Raw genomic sequence first — 21,306 nt, 5'->3', positions numbered from 1 at the left:
ATAATAATAATAATGTGTTTGAGTTTTTATAAAGCTTAAAGGTTTGAGCGTGTAGCCAATCACAGCACGGGGGAGGGGAGGAGGGGAGGGGGTGTAGCGAAGCTGTAGACGGGTGTGAAATCAGCCTCCGCGCGTGCTCCGGGTCAGACTGTGTCAGTCCGAGTTAAGCACAGCTGAGCGGGTCTCTCCACCTGTCCCCTCTCCACCCGTCCCCTCTCCACCTGTCCCCTCTCCACCCGTCCCCTCTCCACCGGAGACCCGTTTCCACCCTGTTTTCTCCAACTGGGAATTACTGCTGGATTTAAATGATAGATATTACATATATTACAAAACAAACGACATCTTTAAACGAGCTATTTCATATTCATATAAACAAATGTAATATGATTGTGAATTTTATTATTATTATTATTATTATTATTATTATTAGCAGCACCAGCGGCAATAAAAGTGTATTTCCTTGTAATTTAGCTGTAATCCACTGCATTAATATTCTCAGCCCCATGTTTGTAGTTCCAGTGTTTACACCCAAAAAAACTACAAAGACCAGACAGGAAGCGCGTCAACGTCATCATTCAGCGCATCATCTCGCTGCAGACAGTGGATGTCCTCGGTGTGTTGTGTCCTGTGTCCTGTGTGCTGGGTGGTGTGTGTGTGTTTATGAGAGCAGACAGTGTTTATATCCACAGCAGGGAACCGAGGACTGGCCTTACAGCTGCCCGCTCCTCCGTGCGTGGAGCTCCAGACTCACACGTAAGTAAAGCAGGGCTGGTCCGGCGGTGGGATCCGGACCTGTGTGGACGGGGCTGCCCTCTCAGAGACCCTGTATACACTGTGTGGACCAAAGTATCGGGACACGTGTTAAAAAGAGTCTCTCCTGCTTTTGCTGGAGTAACTGCCCCCACTGTCCAGAGAAGAAGACTCTCTGCTAGATATTGGAGGAGGATTGCTGTCAGGATTTAGTTAGTGAGGTCAGGATGTTAGATGATCACCACCCAACTCATCTCGTCCAAAAGTACTGGATGGAGCTCCACCACCATCATTCCAGTGCACACAGTTCTTCCACTGCTCCACAGCTCAATTCTGGGGGGGGCTTTATACCCCTCTAGCTCACGCCCAGTCTTATTCTATTGGCAGTACTTATCTACTGAGACTAGACAAGCTGTGTGTGCATTTACAGTGTTAAGTTGTGTAATAAAGTTCATTTATGCTTAAGGTACTTAGATCAGATCATCCTGACCGATACTCAGCACTAGGGTACCGCTGATCAATAGTGAGCATTACTGTAATCTGATCAGGTTGGTATCAGTAGATACTCAGCAATAAGGTACTCAGATAGGATTCGTATTGATCAATACTCAGCCCTAAGGTACTCTAATCGGATCTGTCTTAGCCGGCAATCACCATAAAAATTGAGATCAGTCGATACTCAGAATTACGATACTAGAATCATATCGGTGTCAGTCAATACTCAGCATTAAGGTGATTGGATCAGATTTGTATCAATCAATACTCAGCATTCTGATCACCTTAATGCTGAATATTGACCAATACAAATCCAATCCGATCACCTTAATGCTGAATATTGACCAATACAAATCCATTCTGATCACCTTAATGCTGAATATCGATTAATACAAATCCAATCCCATCACCTTAATGCTGAATATCGACCAATACAAATCCATTCTGATCACCTTAATGCTGAATATCGACCAATACAAATCCATTCTGATCACCTTAATGCTGAATATCGACCAATACAAATCCATTCTGATCACCTTAATGCTGAATATCGACCAATACAAATCCATTCTGATCACCTTAATGCTGAATATCGACCAATACAAATCCAATCCCATCACCTTAATGCTGAATATCGACCAATACAAATCCAATCCCATCACCTTAATGCTGAATATCGACCAATACAAATCCATTCTGATCACCTTAATGCTGAATATCGACCAATACAAATCCAATCCGATCACCTTAATGCTGAATATCGACCAATACAAATCCAATCCCATCACCTTAATGCTGAATATCGACCAATACAAATCCAATCCCATCACCTTAATGCTGAATATCGACCAATACAAATCCAATCCCATCACCTTAATGCTGAATATCGACCAATACAAATCCATTCTGATCACCTTAATGCTGAATATCGACCAATACAAATCCAATCTGATCACCTTAATTCTGAATATCGACCAATACAAATCCATTCTGATCACCTTAATTCTGAATATCGACCAATACAAATCCATTCTGATCACCTTAATTCTGAATATCGACCAATACAAATCCATTCTGATCACCTTAATTCTGAATATCGACCAATACAAATCCATTCTGATCACCTTAATTCTGAATATCGACCAATACAAATCCATTCTGATCACCTTAATGCTGAATATCGACCAATACAAATCCATTCTGATCACCTTAATGCTGAATATCGACCAATACAAATCCAATCCCATCACCTTAATGCTGAATATCGACCAATACAAATCCAATCCCATCACCTTAATGCTGAATATCGACCAATACAAATCCATTCTGATCACCTTAATGCTGAATATCGACCGATACAAATCCAATCCGATCACCTTAATGCTGAATATCGACCGATACAAATCCATTCTGATCACCTTAATGCTGAATATCGACCAATACAAATCCAATCCGATCACCTTAATGCTGAATATCGACCAATACAAATCCAATCCCATCACCTTAATGCTGAATATCGACCGATACAAATCCAATCCGATCACCTTAATGCTGAATATCGACCGATACAAATCCAGTCCGATCACCTTAATGCTGAATATCGACCGATACAAATCCAGTCCGATCACCTTAATGCTGAATGTCGACCGATACAAATCCAGTCTGATCACCTTAATGCTGAATATCGACCGATACAAATCCAATCCCATCACCTTAATGCTAAATATCGACCAATACAAATCCAATCCGATCACCTTAATGCTGAATATCGACCGATACAAATCCATTCTGATCACCTTAATGCTGAATATCGACCAATACAAATCCAGTCTGATGACCTCAATGCTGAGTGATTTGAGAGAGAGAGAGAGAGAGAGAGGACAGTGGACAGTTTTGCTCTCTGGGACGCCCAGACACGGATGGCTGCGGCAGCAGTAGGGATCAAAGCAACAGTCTCTCGCTAACAGGGCTAACGCCTCACTTTCAGTAGACACAATAAGAACTAACGTCTTGCTCTCTCCAACAGGATGACTCTCGGTTGCCTGAGGTTGGTTCTGAGCCTTGCAGCAAAGGCGGTTCACCACCCTGTTCGCTCTCCCAGTCCAGTAACTCTTCTTCAACCCCAATCCCAACCCTACAGACCCCTGAACAGCTACCTGAGCATAGCCCTTCAGCAGTGGACCCAGTTCTGCACAGCCGTGGGAGACAGTGAGACCGCAGCGGGCAAACCCGAGACGAAGAAGAAACACAATCCCAAAGCTCCCTTCCGCAGCGTTGGCCGGAAAATCCACCCGCCCAACATACAGCTGCTTGATGAGGACGGTGGGAATTTGGGCGTGGTGCAACGTCTGGAAGCTCTCAGGCTGATGGACAAAAGCGGACTGAGGCTGGTCCTAATAAGTGAATACTCCGAGCCGCCGGTCTATCAACTCATGAGCGGGAAACAAATTCACGAAATGAAGATGGAGCTCAGGGAGAAGCAGAAAGCCAAGGCGGCAGGTGTGTATTCTTGACCAGTGGTTCCCAACCCTGATCCTGGAGAACCTTCTTAGTGTCTTCCTGCTCACCCCCATCTCAGGAAGGGCATATTAATGAGCCGATTAGCTGGATCAGGCCTGTTGGGATCTGCAGGGCGGAGTGTACGCTAGAACCAGGGCCCTAAACATACATGTCCAAAAGTTTGTGGACACCCCTTCTAATAAACGCATTTAGCTACTTTAGGTTGCACCTGTTGTGTACACCAAATACACACACACAGCTGGGGGCGGTGGCGTGCGGCTGTAATCCAAGTTACTGGGAGACTGGTGGATTGTTTATGGGGCAGTGGTGGCTTAGTGGTTAGAGCTCCGGGCTATTGATGACCGGGTTGTGGGTTCGATACCCGGGCTCGGCAAGCTGCCACTGTTAGACCCTTGAGCAAAGCCCTTCACCCCTTCGCCCTCTCTGCTCCCTGGGTGCTGGAGTTGGCTGTCCACCTCTCTGGGTGTGTGTACTCACTGCCCCTAGTTCACTAGTGTGTGTTCACTACCACAGATGGGTCAAATGCGGAGGACACATAGTACAGTGACAAATATGTGCACCTTTACCTTATGTAGTCCCAGTAGAAATGTATAGCCAAAAGAATAGGACTCTCTGGACCAGATTAACATGGGCAAGAGGGGTATAACACCCCTCTGGAATGATGGTGTGGCTTATACCTGCTAATACCTTTAGGATGAGGTGGGGTGGTGATCATCATCCAACATCCTGAGCTCGCTAACGCTCTTGTTGCTAAATGCAATCAAACACAGCGATGGTCCTCCAAAATCTAGCAGAAAGCTTTCTTCTCTGGACAATAGAGCCAGTCACTCCAACAAAAGCAGGATTTAATTTCCTTCTTTGCAGAAGAAACAATTTGATTGAAATGAGCAGGCGTCCCATTACATTTGTCCATATAGTGAATCTATAGTTTTATATAATAATGCAGTGCAGTTTGACTTGTTTGTTTGCACACAGTTCTTGATCTATCATCACACCTGTCTGCAGGCATTGTTCAGGTGAAGGAGCTGACCCTGTCTTTCGATATCGCCTCACATGACCTGGACACCAAATTGAAGCAAGCTGAAAACTGGCTGGAAAAGAAACATCACATCAGACTGACGCTGAAGGCAAGAAAAAGAAGAAGCAGCAGCATCAGCAGCAGCGATGGTGGTGGTGATGATCATGATAATGATGAAGAAGATTTGGTAAGCACTGTAAAAATAATGGTTCTACAGTGGTTCCTGGCTTGGATGTGTAGTTCAAAGATCACTCTGTATATTGCCATAGCCTTATCGAAGCCCTCCTCCACTCAAGGGAAGCTTGTTAACCAGCAGGATCGGCTTTCCCAGAACCATGTGAGCCTCAAGATGATTCGAACGAGCATCACACTGAACACTCGCTCGCTCATCATTAGTGTCGGACACAGATGGCATTTGGCTTCGCCTCTCTCTCACACACACACAGCCATTGCTGCAGCGCCCAGGGAGCAGAGAGGGTGAAGGGCCTTGCTCAAGGGCCCAACAGTGGCAGCTTGCTGAGCCCGGGTATCAAACCCAAAACTCTGTCATCAATAGCCCGTAGCTCTAACTGCTGAGCGACCACACAGAAGGACTTCACGAGCTGAGGTTCTCGTCAAAGCCATGGAGGTTTCCTCTGTCTTTTGGATTACACTTTTTTTATAGAAATTAATTTTTGATTTTTATTGATTTCTTTATTACCAGTTTTCACCCCAAATTAATCACCCAATTACCAATTCAATCATCCAATTTACCCCCCCCCCCCTTGAGACTTCAGGTACCAAAATCAGTCCTGCTTTGATTTTTTTTTTTATTGGAGTAAATATGTCTGAGAACCCAAACATAAGTAATTGTGTTTTTTTTTTTTTTTTTTTAATGCTTCACCGTGAACAACCTACAGTCTCCAGTCTCCACAACCCCAGTCAGTGACATGCTGTTTTTCCCCTCTTGGCCGCAGGGAAAGATTCTGAAGCAGATGGTGGAAAAGATGCCCATCCCGGTGGAGTTCGTGACGAAAATCCAACTTGTACGAGAAGGCCAAGCTGCCATTTGCGTCCTGCGGCCTCTGTCCGCCAAGGAACTGCAGAAGGCGCGAAAGAGAGCACAAAATCCAACCAACACCTCCCAGAGAGAACCGGGTGAGCAGAACGCGGCCTTGACCTCCACGCCTGACCCGTTAAAAGACTCTGAGCAGCAGTGAAATACCATAAACGCAATAAACCTCATTTTCCTACACAACACAGTAAGTGGTTTTTTTTTTACACAAATACAGACGTTCCTTTATTAGAATCAAGTCTGTGAAGCAGCTGAACCGAGGCGCGGCTTACAGAGGAAATCTGACGACCTGAAGACGTGTGATGGTACAAAGGTGCTGTGTTCCCACATCCCATTTCATGTCCTGGTAAACGTCTTGGCCTTCACAAGTATATTAACATACTACTGGACCTTCAGAACGGCTAATGTATGGTCAAATTTGGAGAGGGTGCAATTGGTTGTTGGCTTTATTCTCAAACGTAATGCGTTCTGATTGGCTCATCACTGTAGACTCAAATTTCAGGGGTTCTAACTGGCTGGTTGCCGTATTCTCAGATTGGGTGGGTTGTGATTGGCTCGTCACCATATTTTCACATCTTCTCGATTCTGATTGGTTAATCACTGTCTTCTCACACTGAACTAATTCTGAGAGATTGGTCACCGTATGGTCAGATTTGATGGGTTCTGATTGGCTGGTCACCATATTTTTACATTTTGTGGTTTCAGACTGGTTAATAACTTTGGACTTGCACTGGACGGGCTCAGATTGGCCGATATCTGTGGTTTTAAATTCTAAGGGTTCTGATTGGGTTACGGCTGGACTGTCCAACACAAGAGGTTCTAGGATGAGAACGATCATGCTGTCCGAACTGGTCACTTCTGATTGGCCGGTTTCGTCATCTTCAGTCATGGCTGGCCGCGTCAGGGCGATTTCAGCACTGGCAGATGGCGGCAGGTTAGTCGGGGCAATCGTATCGTCACACAAGAGAGGTTCTGATGGTCTGAGATTTTCCTCTTCGACAGGCTCTGGCAGACTGACCGCCTGACCACTGTCCGATTTGGAGGGTGATAGTTTGGTGGTCACTGAAGACGTAGATTGGTGAGGTTTGGAGGTTTCCACTGGACGGGTTCTTGAAGGTTTGTAGCCACTGAGACGCGAGGCTAGAGATCGTTTGGGACGAGGTTTCTTCTGAAACAGACATAAAAGAGCCTTATTTAAATGTTTGTTATTAATTTATTTTTTATCAAAGCATAAACAATATCGGTTACGATCAAGAGCTAAAACTGATCAGTTACTGAATACTGGAGCTGAAACTGCAAACTTAAAAAATTAAATAAATAAATAAATAAAAAGTGAATGAAAATTACCTGTTTCTTCCTCTGGGGGTCATGAACCACACAGTGGCGCTGTAAACTTTGCTGCAAGAAAATAATTAAAACAACTCGTTAGGGCTCACCACCAAACTGTTCACTTTCTGTTACTTTACTGACAAACAACATGAAGTTATCATTTCTGCCTTTATGAAGTATTCATCTCTGAACGCACTGAAGTTTCCTAATCAAGTAATCTGGGCAGGCCAGTGTTTATGTTCCAGAGCCAGGGTAGGCCTCATATTGAACAAGTAAATTAATTAAACTATTAAATTTCACTACAAACTATTTTGTTTTGGTCCAAGATTACCTGTTTTTTTTTTTTTAATCTGTGGGCCGATATTTAATAATTTCCACAGGCACGTCTGCAGATAACATTTTAAATCTGTTTATTATTACTGGACTCACCTAGATCGGATTTAGAGAAACAACATTTATTAGTATAAGTTTCCAAATACAGTCAATTAAAATACAGATATTTAGTAAATACATCAGCGCACGTCGACAAATTGTCTGGTTCCAATTAATATTAAGTAACTGTATGCAGATACAGATACAATTCCAACATCACTGTGGATCCTTAGCTCCTTCTGGTTGGCTTTACTAAAATATAAAAGATTAAATATATAATATGAATATAAAATTAAACAATAACATAATTTAGTATATTTGAGTTGTGTTTGCTTGTGTTATAAAGTGTTGGTTGATTTAAAACTACAACTTCTACTTAACTTTGTAAAAAAAATATATATGGAGTGTCAATCTGTTGCTGATTGAACTGCTTGCTTTAGCTCCATCGTTTAAGCACTGGCTGGCTGAGATGCTCAATTTTGCCTCTATGAAGCGTTTCAGGAGCTGTGGACTGAGTGCACAGGGGTACATCAATCAGATTTGGGATCCAATTAATTATTTTATGGTAGTAGTAGTATTAATAGTATAGTATAGTATAGTAGTAGTAGTAATGTTTTTGTATGTATTAATGTTTTTTTTCTTCCTTGCTAGGATGGGATGTGTCAGACTTTGTCTGCCATGTGTAGGTCTGCTTTTTAAAATGTGATAAATATATAATAAAAACATTATAAATTATAATTATTAATAAATAATACTTTTTTACATGCCCGTGTATTCCCAAATTACTTGGAATCAAAGTTTTCTATTGACTTCAGTGAAAGTTAAGGAGTTTTTTTCCGTCTCCCGTAAAATTGACCTTTCAGAGACATGAGATTACTGCACCTGTGTAAATATGACAAGGTTGTACAGGTTTGAGGAAAGTGTGAAATGACTGAGCCCCAAGCTTTTATTACCTACTAGCCACATTAGCCTGCTAGCCACATTAGCCTGTGCAAGAGACTAAAGAATCCATCAAACGTTGTTGTTCAGTAGCAGTAATGTTGAAGCAGTGTCAGCGTGAGACCCCTTACCCTCATGCAGAATGATTTCCCGCAGCCGGGCTCGGGACAGGTGAAGGGACGCTCCTCCTGGTGGAAGGACAGGATGTGGCTCTGCAGGTTGAAGGCGGTGGTGTAGGAGCGCTGGCAGCCGTCCCGTGGACAGTGGAACACCACCCGCTCTTTAGCGTGCACTCGCTGGTGCTGCCGAAGAACCCACTGATCTGTGAACATCTTGTTACACTGATCACACACCACTTTCGCTACACACAAACACACAGACACAGACAAAAGCTCAGTTAATTTACTTAGTTCCCACCTTGTCCCAAAAGTAGTAAATCTACAGAGACATGTTTGGAGCCAAGAGGCTAAAACAGGCTACTAAGGTAAGTATGACCAGGGGATTCATGGTCATTACACTTGGACAGTACAAGGAGGTGAAGGATCTTGCTGCAGTGGACCCACAGCTCTGTGATCAATAACCACTGAGCCACACCTGCCCCAGGCTGTGGTGGTCTGGCACTACACTCGGACCACGACTCACAGTTTGATCCTCTGAACAAAAGGTAGGAAGGAGTGCATCCAAGTTGTTGCATGATCTATTAATCTAGAGCTGGGAGTCAGGAGGAGTGGTGAACCTCACATGACTGCTCTGGGCTGTGCTGATTGGTCCTGGTTGTGATTGAATATCATACAGTCAGGTTTTTGCATTGTGATATGTTACTGTTACACCCCTAATAACTGTATAAATACATGCCTATATCACCACACACAAGCCTCACACCACGTGGAGGTATCCAGCAATCTCTAATAATAATGATAATTATAATTATAATAATAATAATAATAATAATAATAATAATAATAATAATTTGTTATTTACTGTATTATTAATAATATATAAAAGTGCCTAAATGCGATAATTAACATAATTTACATATACACACATTAATATTAAAGCATCTGTATATTGCACATTTTATATATTAACATATATATGTAGATATTTTTTGCATATACATTTTCTTTGCTTTTAGCACAAGGCCTCAACATAACATGAAAAAATGTGAAAAACTGAAAGGGTCACGGTGTATATAAATCAAAATGTGTAACTTTATATTGCATCTCTGATATTAATAGCTTGTATTGTTCTTGTAGAGACAGGCAGCAGTGCAGTAGTGTGTCCTGCCACTGTTCTCTATAAAGACAGACTGAAGTACGGTCACACTTCACCCCTTTACACTGCTGCTAAGCGTAAACCCCAAACATGAGGCCTTGTCCTTACCCATATGGCTTTTCCTGTGCTCAAGGAGTTCAGTCCAGGTCTTCCCTACGAAGGAGCAGTCCTCAGCTGAGCAGGGGTAACCTGGACAAACAACAGTTCACAAACAAACCCTTTAGAGATGCAAATAGGCCCTCCTGACCAATCACAGCTGCAGAGGAGTGTCTTAGGTGTTTAGATGAATCAATGCATGATATCATAATTATAATATATGAAATATTAAGCCATGTCAAAATTACAACAGACAGCAACATAACTGCACAACTAGTATTCTCCCAATGTCATTCGGCCCCCTTGCAGATAAAAGGTAAAGGTGCACGTATTTGTCACTGTACAGTGTGCACTGTACAGCGAAATGTGTCCTCTGCATTTAACCCATCTGTGGTAGTGAACACACACACACACACACACACACACACACACACACACACACACACACACACACACACACACGTGAACTAGGGGCAGTGAGTACACACACACTCAGAGCGGTGGGCAGCCAACTCCAGCGCCAGGGGAGCAGAGAGGGTAAAGGGCCTTGCTCAAGGGCCCAACAGTGGCAGCTTGCCAAGCCCGGGAAGATCATGCAGCTCTCACCTTTATGCACCTTCTCATGTCGTTTCTGTTTGCTAGGGTTTGGAAACCGCCTCTCGCAGCCTTCGTAAGAACATCTGGAAAAGCAGAATTCACAGAGAAGCTCAGAATTCAGTTCAGGAATCAGAACATTAAACAACTAGACAATATGGCAGCAGTAGTGGGGCGTCTAGGTGTGCAGGGTATGCCCATTTTTGGGAGGGGCCATGAATCGCCTCAGCTTCATATGTTATGCAGGTCAAGAAGCCCAATCCCGGGCCCCGGGTGGTCCAGCGGACTAAGGCGCTGTCACTGTGATCAGAGTGTCGCTGGTTCGTATCCCGATCACGCTGCTAGCCATCGATTGGCCTTGCTCTCTCTCGGATGGGTAGATGGCGCTATTCCCCCACATCATTCTAGTGCGACGCTGGCAGTCACTGGCGTCTGCTAGCCGGTGCGTCAGAGCCTGGTGACGTCGCATCAGCGGCAGATTGAAAAAGAGGTGTGGCTGGCTGCCACAGGGACTGAAACCAGCAACTCGTCAGTGATCCATCCACGTTACCAAAGAACCAACGACCAATGCACAGCGATGTGTGGCCAGGAGCGTCCAGCTAACTGAGGCTCAGATCAAATCCCACCTGTTTAGAGGTAGTAGAGGGAGCGGTCTTAGGAGGGTTTCCCACTGGTTTCAGGCTCAGTTAGCAGACTGGCTCATCCAGGTTTGCTAGCTTTCCCTTTCACATAAACTTAGCATGTCGCTAAACTCACCACTTGGTGAGTTCCCACACCTTTTAGAGCCTGGAGTCCATTAGTTCCTCTTCTCTTGAGCTTTGAACTCCTGCACAGCAGCTCTCTCTCGTGTTAGCAGTGTTTACACTGAACACTAAAGCTGCCACTCAGTGGGCGTGTAACCCACCTATGTGAATAAACAGAAGCCCAAAAGCTGACCCAGCCCTGACCCAGACCCGCTGAATGTCCAGAGGACCTGACCTGTGAAACCACTGTTGTAAAAGTGTGTTAAATTTAAGAAGCAAAAACACCAAAAGCAGCAAAATGCCCCAAAAGGACCAATTCTTACTGATAAGGGAGCAGATGAGTGTGTGTGCATTCGTGAACCTTCAACCTGTTGTTCTTCTTGAATGATTTACCGCAGCCTTCAAAGGTGCACTGTGAAAACAGAGAGACAAAGACGGCTGAAGAAGGAGGACGGAAGAAAAAAAAAAACAAACAAACCATCAAAAACACCACCACATCAGCCATAACATTAGAACTACCTGCCTAACAATGAGTAGGCTCCCCTTGTTGGGCTGCTGCCACAACAGATCTGACCTCTGAAGGTGTCCTGTGGTATCTGGCACCAAGACGTTAGCCATCACCAACTAGAACATCACAGTTCAGTTCTTGTCAAAGTGTCTCAGATTCTTACGCTTGTCCATTTTTCCTGCTTCAACACCTTCAAGAACTGACCGTTCACTCACTGCCTAATATGTAGATCTGTATATCTATATATACACACACACACACACACACACACACACACACACACACACACACACACACATATATATATATATATATATATATAAGTTTATTGTTTTGGAGCAGTATTTATTATATAGATCTCCTCTAAAATATGAGCTCATTAAGTAAGAGCAGTATTTATTAAAAAAAGTTTGTACGCATGCTACGTCCATGTTTCCTGCTAAACCAACACCTCAGCGCTCTACACAGACACTGCTGATTTATGGAAGTCCAACACTGTCTGAGAACACCAGCAGCTCCTCAGACTGTCCTCTAATGCAGCCTCTTAACTAACTACCACTCTGGGCAGAGCTGGCTGGTCTGTTTAGGGTGTTTTAGAGGTCAGTCAACGTTAGCTAACAATCGTAGCGAAATTCCAAAATGTCAACTAATCAATGACCTCAAAAAGCCCATCCAGTTCCTCCAGCTCAGAGACGCAGAAATCCTCAAAGCTCCCTCCTCATACTCACAATGTACTGCTTCACCTCCAGCTTGTGTCTGCGGGAAATGTGTTTCTTCAGGTTGGCATTTGTGGTAAAACCTTCTGTGCACCCTTGCTCAGTGCACCTGCAGGAACAAGGTTGACAAGACTGTGAGGGATCTGAGAACATCACTCACCACCATTTCACATTACATGTACAGCATTTAGCTGACGCTCTTATCCAGAGCCACTTACAAGGGCACATATATTACAGAGGAAGGCCAGTGAAGTGTGCCCAAGGACTCTTAATGGTGTAGCGCAGCTCAGTCCCTGTCACCCAGACCAGGAATCGAACCCTACATGGTCTCCCACATGGTGGGTGCTCACTGGCAGGTAGTGGTGTTCTCTGTTGCGCCACACAAACCACTAATTTCAGAAGCTTTTGTTTCCCCATCCTGATCAAAACAGGAGGCGCACACAAGTACAGAGCAAAATCTCCATATAACATTAGAATAACCCAAATAAACATAAAGTCAGTGGTCAGTGAGAGTGTCTACCTGTAATTAACTCTATATAACATTAGAATAACCCAAATAAACATAAAGTCAGTGGTCAGTGAGAGTGTCTACCTGTAATTAACTCTATATAACATTAGAATAAACCCAAATAAACAGAAAGTCAGTGGTCAGTGAGAGTGTCTACCTGTAATTAACTCTATATAACATTAGAATAAACCCTAATAAACATAAAGTCAGTGGTCAGAGAGTGTGTCTACCTGTAATTAACTCTATATAACATTAGAATAAACTCAAATAAACATAAAGTCAGTGGTCAGTGAGAGTGTCGACCTGTAATTAACTCTATATAACATTAGAATAAACTCAAATAAACATAAAGTCAGTGGTCAGTGAGAGTGTCTACCTGTAATTAACTCTATATAACATTAGAATAAACCCAAATAAACATAAAGTCAGTGGTCAGTGAGAGTGTCGACCTGTAATTAACTCTATATAACATTACAATAAACTCAAATAAACAAAGTCAGTGGTCAGTGAGAGTGTCTACCTGTAATTAACTCTATATAACATTAGAATAAACCCACATAAACAGTGGTACGATGTGCCAGCAAAGCCCATCAGGTTTTACACTTACTTGAAGGGTCTCTCACCGGTGTGTGTGAGCATGTGCCGTGCAAGATGGGATTTAGAGCAGAAAGCTTTACTGCAGCCCTCATACTGGCACGGGAACGGCCTCTGCAGAACACACAACCAAGAATGTGATTCCATCAGTGTACATACAACGTAACAAACAATACAAATTTGTTTGTAATGTTATACCTTCATGTCCGCTGTTGACAAAAATATAACTGTACACTGATGATTGTGTATGATATAGTTCTTTTTAAAGGATCCAATAATTCCTATTTATTCCAATAAATTTCCAAAAGTTCCATGGAATGTTTACATTTTGGATTAATATATTTCTAAAGTTTCCATGGAAAGATACTGGTGATTTGCAACCCTAGTAATGCTGATCCAGCTGGATTTAGTCCTATTTTCTACATTTATATATATATTTCTGAGTTAGTATCGGTGGGTCTAATCTCATAATTTGGGAGATTTTATTTTTTTAGCATAATAATCATGATTATGATAGTAATATATGGAATGATTAAGATTAGCCGTCTTACCGGTGTTGTTTTTTACAGTTTTATGGCAGTTTAAGGATGTTTAAGCCAACATTTCTTCAGTATATATTTTTTTACCAACTACATGCAAGTTTCTCACCTTTCACTTCAAATATTCCCATTTTATTCCCATTAATTCCCACAGTAAATTTACTTATATTGTTATACCTTCATGCCTGCTGTTAATAACAAAGGTACATTGATAAAAGTGGATGATATAGATCCAATATTTCCTATTAATTCCAATAAATTCCCTACATTTACAGGGAAAGTTTACATTGTGGACATTTTTTTAAAGTTTCCATGGAAAGATACTGATGATTTGCAACCCTAGTAATGCTGATCCAGCTGGATTTAGTCCTATTTTCTACATTTATATATATTTCTGTGTTAGTATCAGTGGGTCTAATCTCATAATATTGGAGATTTTATTTTTTTAGCATAATAATCGTGATTAGGATAGTAATATATGGAATAATTTAGATTAGCCGTTTTACTGGTGGCGTTTTTTACAGTGTTATGGCACTGTAGGGATGTTTAAGTCAGCTTATTTTTCGAATTGTCCGTTCCACCTTAAATGCTGCAGCAGTTACATTCTGGCGCCTGAGGCGCCAGAATGTAACTGCTGCAGCATTTAAGGTGGAACGGACAATTCGCAGCCAACTTCAGAATAGCTGTCAGTTTGAACTCCAGAAACGTGAAACTCACCACCCCGGTGTGTTTACACAGATGAGCCTCGAGTTTCCACTCTTTGTCGTAGGCAGCCTGACAGCCTGAAAAAGAACAGATATAGCTTTTCTGCCGCATAATCACACCGAAAACGACAGCAAAACAAACCCGGTCTTCCACACCATGTGCGCACTACAGCGCCATGTTAGCCCGGGCCTTTACGTCAACAAGGCACGTACCATCCGACTGAGTACAGCGGGGGGAGTCGGGACAAACCAAAATTCAGCTAAAAAACAGAAACACTCACGAAATAAGTCTACAAAGCCTGGATTACTGCAACTAAGAACTATAACGTGAGGCAAAAAAGACGAATTCTGAAAAATATAAAAGATTAGAAACATAAATAAACAACAGTTAGAGCAGAACTGTTCACAGCGGTGGTGAATTGGACCAGAAGCCAGGCCTGCACAAGCCCCTTCACAGAGTTGTTAGGAATACACTGTTTTAAGAAGATTTTTGAGAAGTTTCATACCTAAAATGCCCTAAAAAGGTCATTGTGTTTAATTAAAGGATAATTGTAACCTCAAAAAGAAGTACAACTAGCCCAAGACCATAAAAAGTCTTTGACGAAGCCACCTAACGGTTATGAATACACTGTTTTACCATAGTTTTGAGACCATTTCAGACCTAGAATGATTAATAAATGTATTTGTTGGATAAATGGCATGCTCCCATTTGTATGCCACCACCTCCATGTCAATAATCTAGACGAGCCAGATTTTGGCAGTATTTTGTCCAGTTGTTTAACCAAACTTAGAGACCACTAGACAATATTGGGATTGGATGCGACAAAATGATTACCTTTTGTTTTGTTGGGATTCATGGCATCAGCCAAAAAGCTACAACTAGGTTGTGGTTGGATATTCCAACAAGACAGTGCTCCACAGCATATGTCCAGATCCAGATTTTTGACACAGCCATCTCAGCAGGGCTAGTCGATAAAGCAATATTTAGCATTATTGTGATAAGTTACATTTCAGTTGACCTTTCTGAGCTTATTGTATCCTAATGATTCTGGGATGTTCTGACCCAGTTGTCTAAAATTCTTATGTTTGCCTATTTTTTCTGCCTTAACACTGACTGTTCACGTCCTGCCTAATTTGCAGATCCACCCCTTGACAAAAGCCGCTGGAACCAGATCATCAATATTTTTCACTTCACCTGTTGTGTGGATGGGCAGGATTGTGTTGTGTTGGTATGATCACCAGAACCTACCTCATCCCCAACTCATCCCAAACGTATTGGATGGAGCATCAAGGAGTTCCACTGCTCCACAGCTGGGGGGCTTTATACCCCTCTAGCCCATGCCCCTCTGTTCCAGAGAATCCTATTCTATTGGCAGTACTTGTCTACAAGGACTAACAGGAACCTATAACCCTGATTTCTAAAGCTAAATGCTAATGGAGTGTAAGGCTCTCCTGTGCATTTAAACCAGCCAAGTCTACTGGCATTAACACAATTTACTGTTGTTTGCCTGTCGTCCATATTTGGGTCAGTGTGACTCAACACAGCCACCCAGTGGTCATTTCCCATGTTGATTTCCCCACCACAAGCTCTCATATACCCCAGTCATAACATTAGCACCACTGGCTGGATAAGTGAATAACACAGATGATCTGGTTCCAGTGGCTCCTGTCTGATCTACATATCAGTCAGCGAGTGAACAGTCAGTTCTTGAAGGTGATAGAGGTGTTGAAGCTCCTGGTATGCAGTGGTCAGTACCTATCAAAGATGCCCCAAGGCATCACGTTTTTTACAACTGCACTGGTTAAATTGGACTCTGGTAATGATCTGACCTCGATCTGACTCAACTATCAGGTCCACTCCTCAAGTTTGAGCTAAACGGCTCCTGTAGCCAGGTGTTAGCCTGGTCTCCTGCCCAGATATTTACCGTTACTACAGCTATGAACAGATGCCATCTCAGCGGTTGCTCTATGCTAAACCGCACAGAAATCCGCACTAGGACCTTCTTCTCGTATTTACTTTCTTGCCCCGCCCCACACAGGTCTGTCCAATCAGCGGTGATAACGTTCTCACGTGGTTTGTTGTGAAGCATTTCGGTGTGCTTGGATTTTTCCCTGTGTGAAAATGAACCAAACCAAGGTGGAAATTCTCCAAGTAACTGATGTAGACCTGAGGCAACCAAGCATACCTGTGGAAACGCTGCCAGACACTGGTTGTCAGAAACAAGGGTTCTATAGTACTGAACAGGGATACTTCATTAAAGAACCATTTACAAGAGCTTCTTCAGCATCGAGATGAACCCTTAAACCAGACAGTATGTTTATTATTAAACAGGTTTATTGAGGTACCACGGTCCAACATGGAACAATTGCTTTTACTAAAGAACCCTTGAACCTTCTTTTTTGGTGGTTGGGCTCTTCTCCACAAGCTTTTCACTGCTGTCCTCACACTTTCTGTAGGGGTTGGGTTCTTCTTCTCCACACGCTCTTCACTGCTGTCCACACACTTTCTATAGGGGTTGGGTTCTTCTTCTCCACATGCTCTTCACTTCTGTCCACACACTTTCTATAGGGGTTGGGTTCTTCTTCTCCACATGCTCTTCACTGCTGTCCACACACGTCTTATAGGGGTTGGGTTCTTCTTCTCCACATGCTCTTCACTTCTGTCCACACACGTCTTATAGGGGTTGGGTTCTTCTTCTCCACATGCTCTTCACTGCTGTCCACACACTTTCTATAGGGGTTGGGTTCTTCTTCTCCACATGCTCTTCACTGCTGTCCACACACTTTCTATAGGGGTTGGGTTCTTCTTCTCCACATGCTCTTCACTGCTGTCCACACACTTCTTATTGGGGTTGGGTTCTTCTTCTCCACACGCTCTTCACTTCTGTCCACACACGTCTTATAGGGGTTGGGTTCTTCTTCTCCACATGCTCTTCACTGCTGTCCACACACTTCCTATAGGGGCTGGGTACTTCTTCTCCACACATTCTTCCATGCTGTCCAGACACTTCTTATAGGGGTTGGGTTCTTCTTCTCCACATGCTCTTCACTGCTGTCCACACACGTCTTATAGTGGTTGGGTTCTTCTTCTCCACATGCTTTTCACTGCTGTCCACACACTTCATATAGGGGCTGGGTACTTCTTCTCCACACATTCTTCCATGCTGTCCAGACACTTCTTATAGGGGTTGGGTACTTCTTCTCCACATGCTCTTCACTGCTGTCCACACACTTCTTATAGGGGTTGGGTACTTCTTCTCCACACGCTCTTTACTGCTGTCCACAACTTCTGTAGTGGCTGGGGTCTTCCTCCCCACACCTTCTATAAGGTTTGTTTTCTCCTCTCCACATGCTCTTTACTGCTGTCCACACACTTCTTATAGGGGTTGGGTTCTTCTTCTCCAACACATTCCTTACTGCTGTCCACACACCTTCTATAGTGCCTGGGGTCTTCCTCCCCACACTTCCTATAGGGGTTGGGTTCTTCTTCTCCACACACCTTCCACTGCTGTCCAGACGTCTCCCACAGTGGCTGGGTTCTTCTCCACTCATTTCTCACTTCTGAACGTCTGCACACTTTAGTCAAGTGTGGTACCCCTAGAACCTAACACTAAGTGGATCTGTTCATTTACCAGAAACATCCATCGAAGGTTCTCACACCATAAGTGGTTCTTCTATCGCTTTAAAGAACCACTTGGCACCACTATGTTGTATGAGTGTAGATGTTCCTTCAGGTCCAATAAGAGACACATGTGTCCTCAGAGTTAAGATGGCATTTGGACAGAAGACTACTGTCAGACTTCCACCCTGCAAACAACCCCCACAAGAACAATTCTCCTCTCATCCCTCCACCTTCCCCAGTCCATCTTCTTGGTGTGGACAGAGACAGCACCCACCGGGGTGCCACCGTCCGTCTTAATCACAGCCTCTAATCCTCCGTCCCGTCAGCCGGCCAGAGTTGTGCGCTCACGTGAAGGCTGAGAGGGGGGCGGATATTGGGGGGGCAAAGTCTCCACTGTACTGCTGCTTTAAAGACGGTGGTAGGGGGTCTGGATTTCACACAGAAACAAAACCCAGAGCTGATAAAGAAGCACAACGGTTATGCAGATCTATGGAGTCTTTCATGTGCAGAAGAAATTTCACATTGATCCCCCAACAACCAGAGTGTGAAATAAGACGTCATAACCAAGACAGAAAACACAGGCAGCAGCTGACTGACTAATGCTTTATGGCAGTTAATGTGTTCACAAATGGACACAGACACCAAAAGGACAGTTTTATGGTCAGAGATTAAGCTCAGTCTCGATTTAAATGACACCGTCAATAGTGAAAAGCTTCATTGAGACAGTGGTTCTCACAGCTGATATAATCAGCCTGACTCTCTAGCTCATAAAGCTAATAAATCCAAACATTTAGCTCTTGCCTTAAGCCTTGAATAATACCGTCATTTGAGACTCTTACTGTTGGTAGCATCAGTCATTAGTAATTTTACTGTTGGGAATGCCAGACTAGTACCAGTCTTTAGTACTCTCACTTTCAGCAGTGACAGTCTTTAGAGTTCGTATTATTTGAAGCATCAGTCATTAGTATCCATACTTTTGGTGTTAGTGCTCCCAATCTTGGTAGAACCAATCTCCAGCGCTCTTACTAATAGAAGTATCAGCCTTTATTTCTCTCATGCTTGGTATTGCCATTTTTCAGTGCTCTCACTCTTGGTAGACTCTGACTATTGGTAGTATCAGTCATTAGAACCCATACTCATGGTGTTGGTGCTCTCAATCGTGGTAGAACCAATCTCCAGGCCTCTTATTATTGGTAGTATCAGTCATTAGTACCCATGCTCTTGGTGTTGGTGCTCTCAATCTTGGTAGAACCAATCTCCAGGGCTCTTATTATTGGTAGTATCAGTCATTAGTACCCATGCTATTGGTGTTGGTGCTCTCAATCTTGGTAGAACCAATCTCCAGGCCTCTTATTATTGGTAGTATCAGTCATTAGTACCCATGCTCTTGGTGTTGGTGCTCTCAATCTTGGTAGAACCAATCTCCATGGCTCTTATTATTGTTAAAAGCAGTCTTAAGTTCTCTCATGCTTGGCACTGCCAGTCATTAGTGCTCTCACTCTTGGTAGAACCAACCACCAGGTAATTACTCTTGGTGTTGGTGCTCTCAGTATTGGTAATGCCAATCTTCACGGCTTTTACTATTGGTATCAGTCTTTAGTTCTTTCACGCTCTGTGCTACCTGTCATTAGTGCTCTCAGTCCTGATAGTACTAACTTACTGTTGGTAATTTTAGTCTTTAATCCTCCCATTCTTTAGGGTTCCAGTCTTTAGGGTTCTCACTGTTAGTAGAGTTAGTCTTTAAGTATTTTACTCTTGATTGTGACAGTCTTCAGAGCTTTCCATCTTGGTAGTGTTTGTCTTTAGGGCTCCTATTTCATGTAGTGCCAGTCTTCAGAGCTCTCCTTCTTGGTATTACCAGAGTTTTGGGCTCTTACTCTTGGTAGTGCCAGTTTTTAGGGCTCTCAGCATTGGTAGTGCAAATCTTTTGGGCTCTTACTCTTGGTAGTGTCATTCTTTGGGACTCTTATCAATTGCCAGTTTTTAGGACTGCCACTCTTAGTAGTGCCAGTCTTTAGGTCTTTGGCTCTTGGTTGTGCCAGTCTTCATAGCTCTCCTTCTTGGGAATGCCAGTCTTCAGGTCTCTTACTATTGGTTGAGCAAGTCTATTGGTCTTTTCCTTTTTGTCATGCCAGCCTTTAGGCCTCTAAATCTTAGTTGTGCAAGTCTTAAGGCCTCTTACTTTTGGTAGTGCCAGTTATTAGGTCACTCAAGACTCTTACTCTTGGTAGTGCCAGTACCAAATGGACTCAGAGACCATAGATCATGTTTTAGGGATTACTCTTAGTAGTGCCAGTCTGTAGTGCTTTTACTTAGTCCTTACCTGTGACAACCATTGAAGCAGGAGTTATGCGAGGTAAGAGATAAAGCTGATGATATCTAGCAAAAAAAATGTTTTGTGCACCAGTACATCTCTAAATTGTCCCTAGTGAGCTGGATAAGGTGTGAAACTCTAACCATGCAGGGCACTGGGTCTGCTGGAGAAGCTTAAATATCTAATTATGTTCTATTTGAAGTTCTTCCAACTTTTCAGGACACTGTCATTTCAGAAGGAGAAGAAGAGGCACTTCAGATAAGTTTCATTGCTGGCTAGTGCTAATGTTAGCCAGCTAAATGCAGTTCTATGGTCTATGGTGCGGTTCTGTAGCAGATATATTTACTTGCTCAAATATAAAGTACAACTAATACCAAGATGAGTTCGGACATCCGTGCATTGGAATAATCATGCCCGGCACTAACTTCAAACCCAGCTACCACCAACCAGCACCAGCATCTCCAGCCTGACAAAGGTGCCAGTGTTGGGAGGGGCCCTGCTCAGGGTTTTGGAGAAGGAGGAGACCACAGGAGCTGGGCTAATCACATTAAAAGGAGATGGGAAGTAGACAGCGGCGTGAAAGCCGGGAGAGCAATGGCACGACTAATCCGTTTAG

The 21,306-nt window shown here is 43.2% G+C and overlaps 2 protein-coding genes across 3 annotated transcripts; one reads left to right on the top strand and one right to left on the bottom strand.

Moving 5' to 3' along the window:
• The first annotated feature begins 607 nt into the window (after window positions 1-607).
• On the top strand, window positions 608-6,020 carry mtif3 (mitochondrial translational initiation factor 3). The gene is made up of 4 exons (XM_072692483.1): window positions 608-753; window positions 3,272-3,744; window positions 4,771-4,970; window positions 5,740-6,020. The coding sequence occupies exons 2-4, from the start codon at window positions 3,273-3,275 to the stop codon at window positions 5,980-5,982; spliced, it is 915 nt and encodes a 304-aa protein (XP_072548584.1). The 5' UTR covers window positions 608-753; window position 3,272; the 3' UTR covers window positions 5,983-6,020.
• On the bottom strand, window positions 5,665-14,927 carry gtf3aa (general transcription factor IIIAa). Of its 2 annotated transcripts, none has more exons than XM_072692461.1 (9): window positions 14,768-14,927; window positions 13,525-13,625; window positions 12,422-12,518; window positions 11,509-11,597; window positions 10,455-10,528; window positions 9,861-9,941; window positions 8,609-8,838; window positions 7,185-7,235; window positions 5,665-7,005 (listed from the first exon to the last, which is right to left on the bottom strand). In XM_072692461.1, the coding sequence occupies exons 1-9, from the start codon at window positions 14,864-14,866 to the stop codon at window positions 6,250-6,252; spliced, it is 1,578 nt and encodes a 525-aa protein (XP_072548562.1). In that variant the 5' UTR covers window positions 14,867-14,927; the 3' UTR covers window positions 5,665-6,249. The 2 variants fall into 2 exon arrangements, with proteins under 2 accessions (XP_072548562.1, XP_072548571.1); XM_072692470.1 differs by having other exon boundaries at window positions 5,665-7,002.
• Between the last annotated feature and the right edge of the window lie 6,379 nt (window positions 14,928-21,306).

Source organism: Salminus brasiliensis, chromosome 1 (genome assembly GCF_030463535.1).
Source record: "Salminus brasiliensis chromosome 1, fSalBra1.hap2, whole genome shotgun sequence".
Classification (NCBI taxonomy): Eukaryota; Metazoa; Chordata; class Actinopteri; order Characiformes; family Bryconidae; genus Salminus; species Salminus brasiliensis.
The sequence above is the reverse complement of the archived record's forward strand: the minus strand, read 5'-3'. Positions and strand labels throughout refer to the sequence as shown.

Excerpts from the sequence above, each read along its gene's own strand:
- mtif3 (XM_072692483.1), top strand. The coding sequence starts at position 3,273 with ATGACTCTCGGTTGCCTGAGGTTGGTTCTGAGCCTTGCAGCAAAGGCG. Across the intron at positions 3,745-4,770 it reads GCAGAAAGCCAAGGCGGCAG|GCATTGTTCAGGTGAAGGAG; the intron begins GTGTGTATTCTT and ends ACCTGTCTGCAG. Across the intron at positions 4,971-5,739 it reads ATAATGATGAAGAAGATTTG|GGAAAGATTCTGAAGCAGAT; the intron begins GTAAGCACTGTA and ends TCTTGGCCGCAG.
- gtf3aa (XM_072692461.1), bottom strand. The coding sequence starts at position 14,866 with ATGCGGCAGAAAAGCTATATCTGTTCTTTTTCAGGCTGTCAGGCTGCC. Across the intron at positions 12,519-13,524 it reads ACCGGTGAGAGACCCTTCAA|GTGCACTGAGCAAGGGTGCA; the intron begins GTAAGTGTAAAA and ends TTGTTCCTGCAG. Across the intron at positions 9,942-10,454 it reads ACATGAGAAGGTGCATAAAG|GTTACCCCTGCTCAGCTGAG; the intron begins GTGAGAGCTGCA and ends TTGTTTGTCCAG.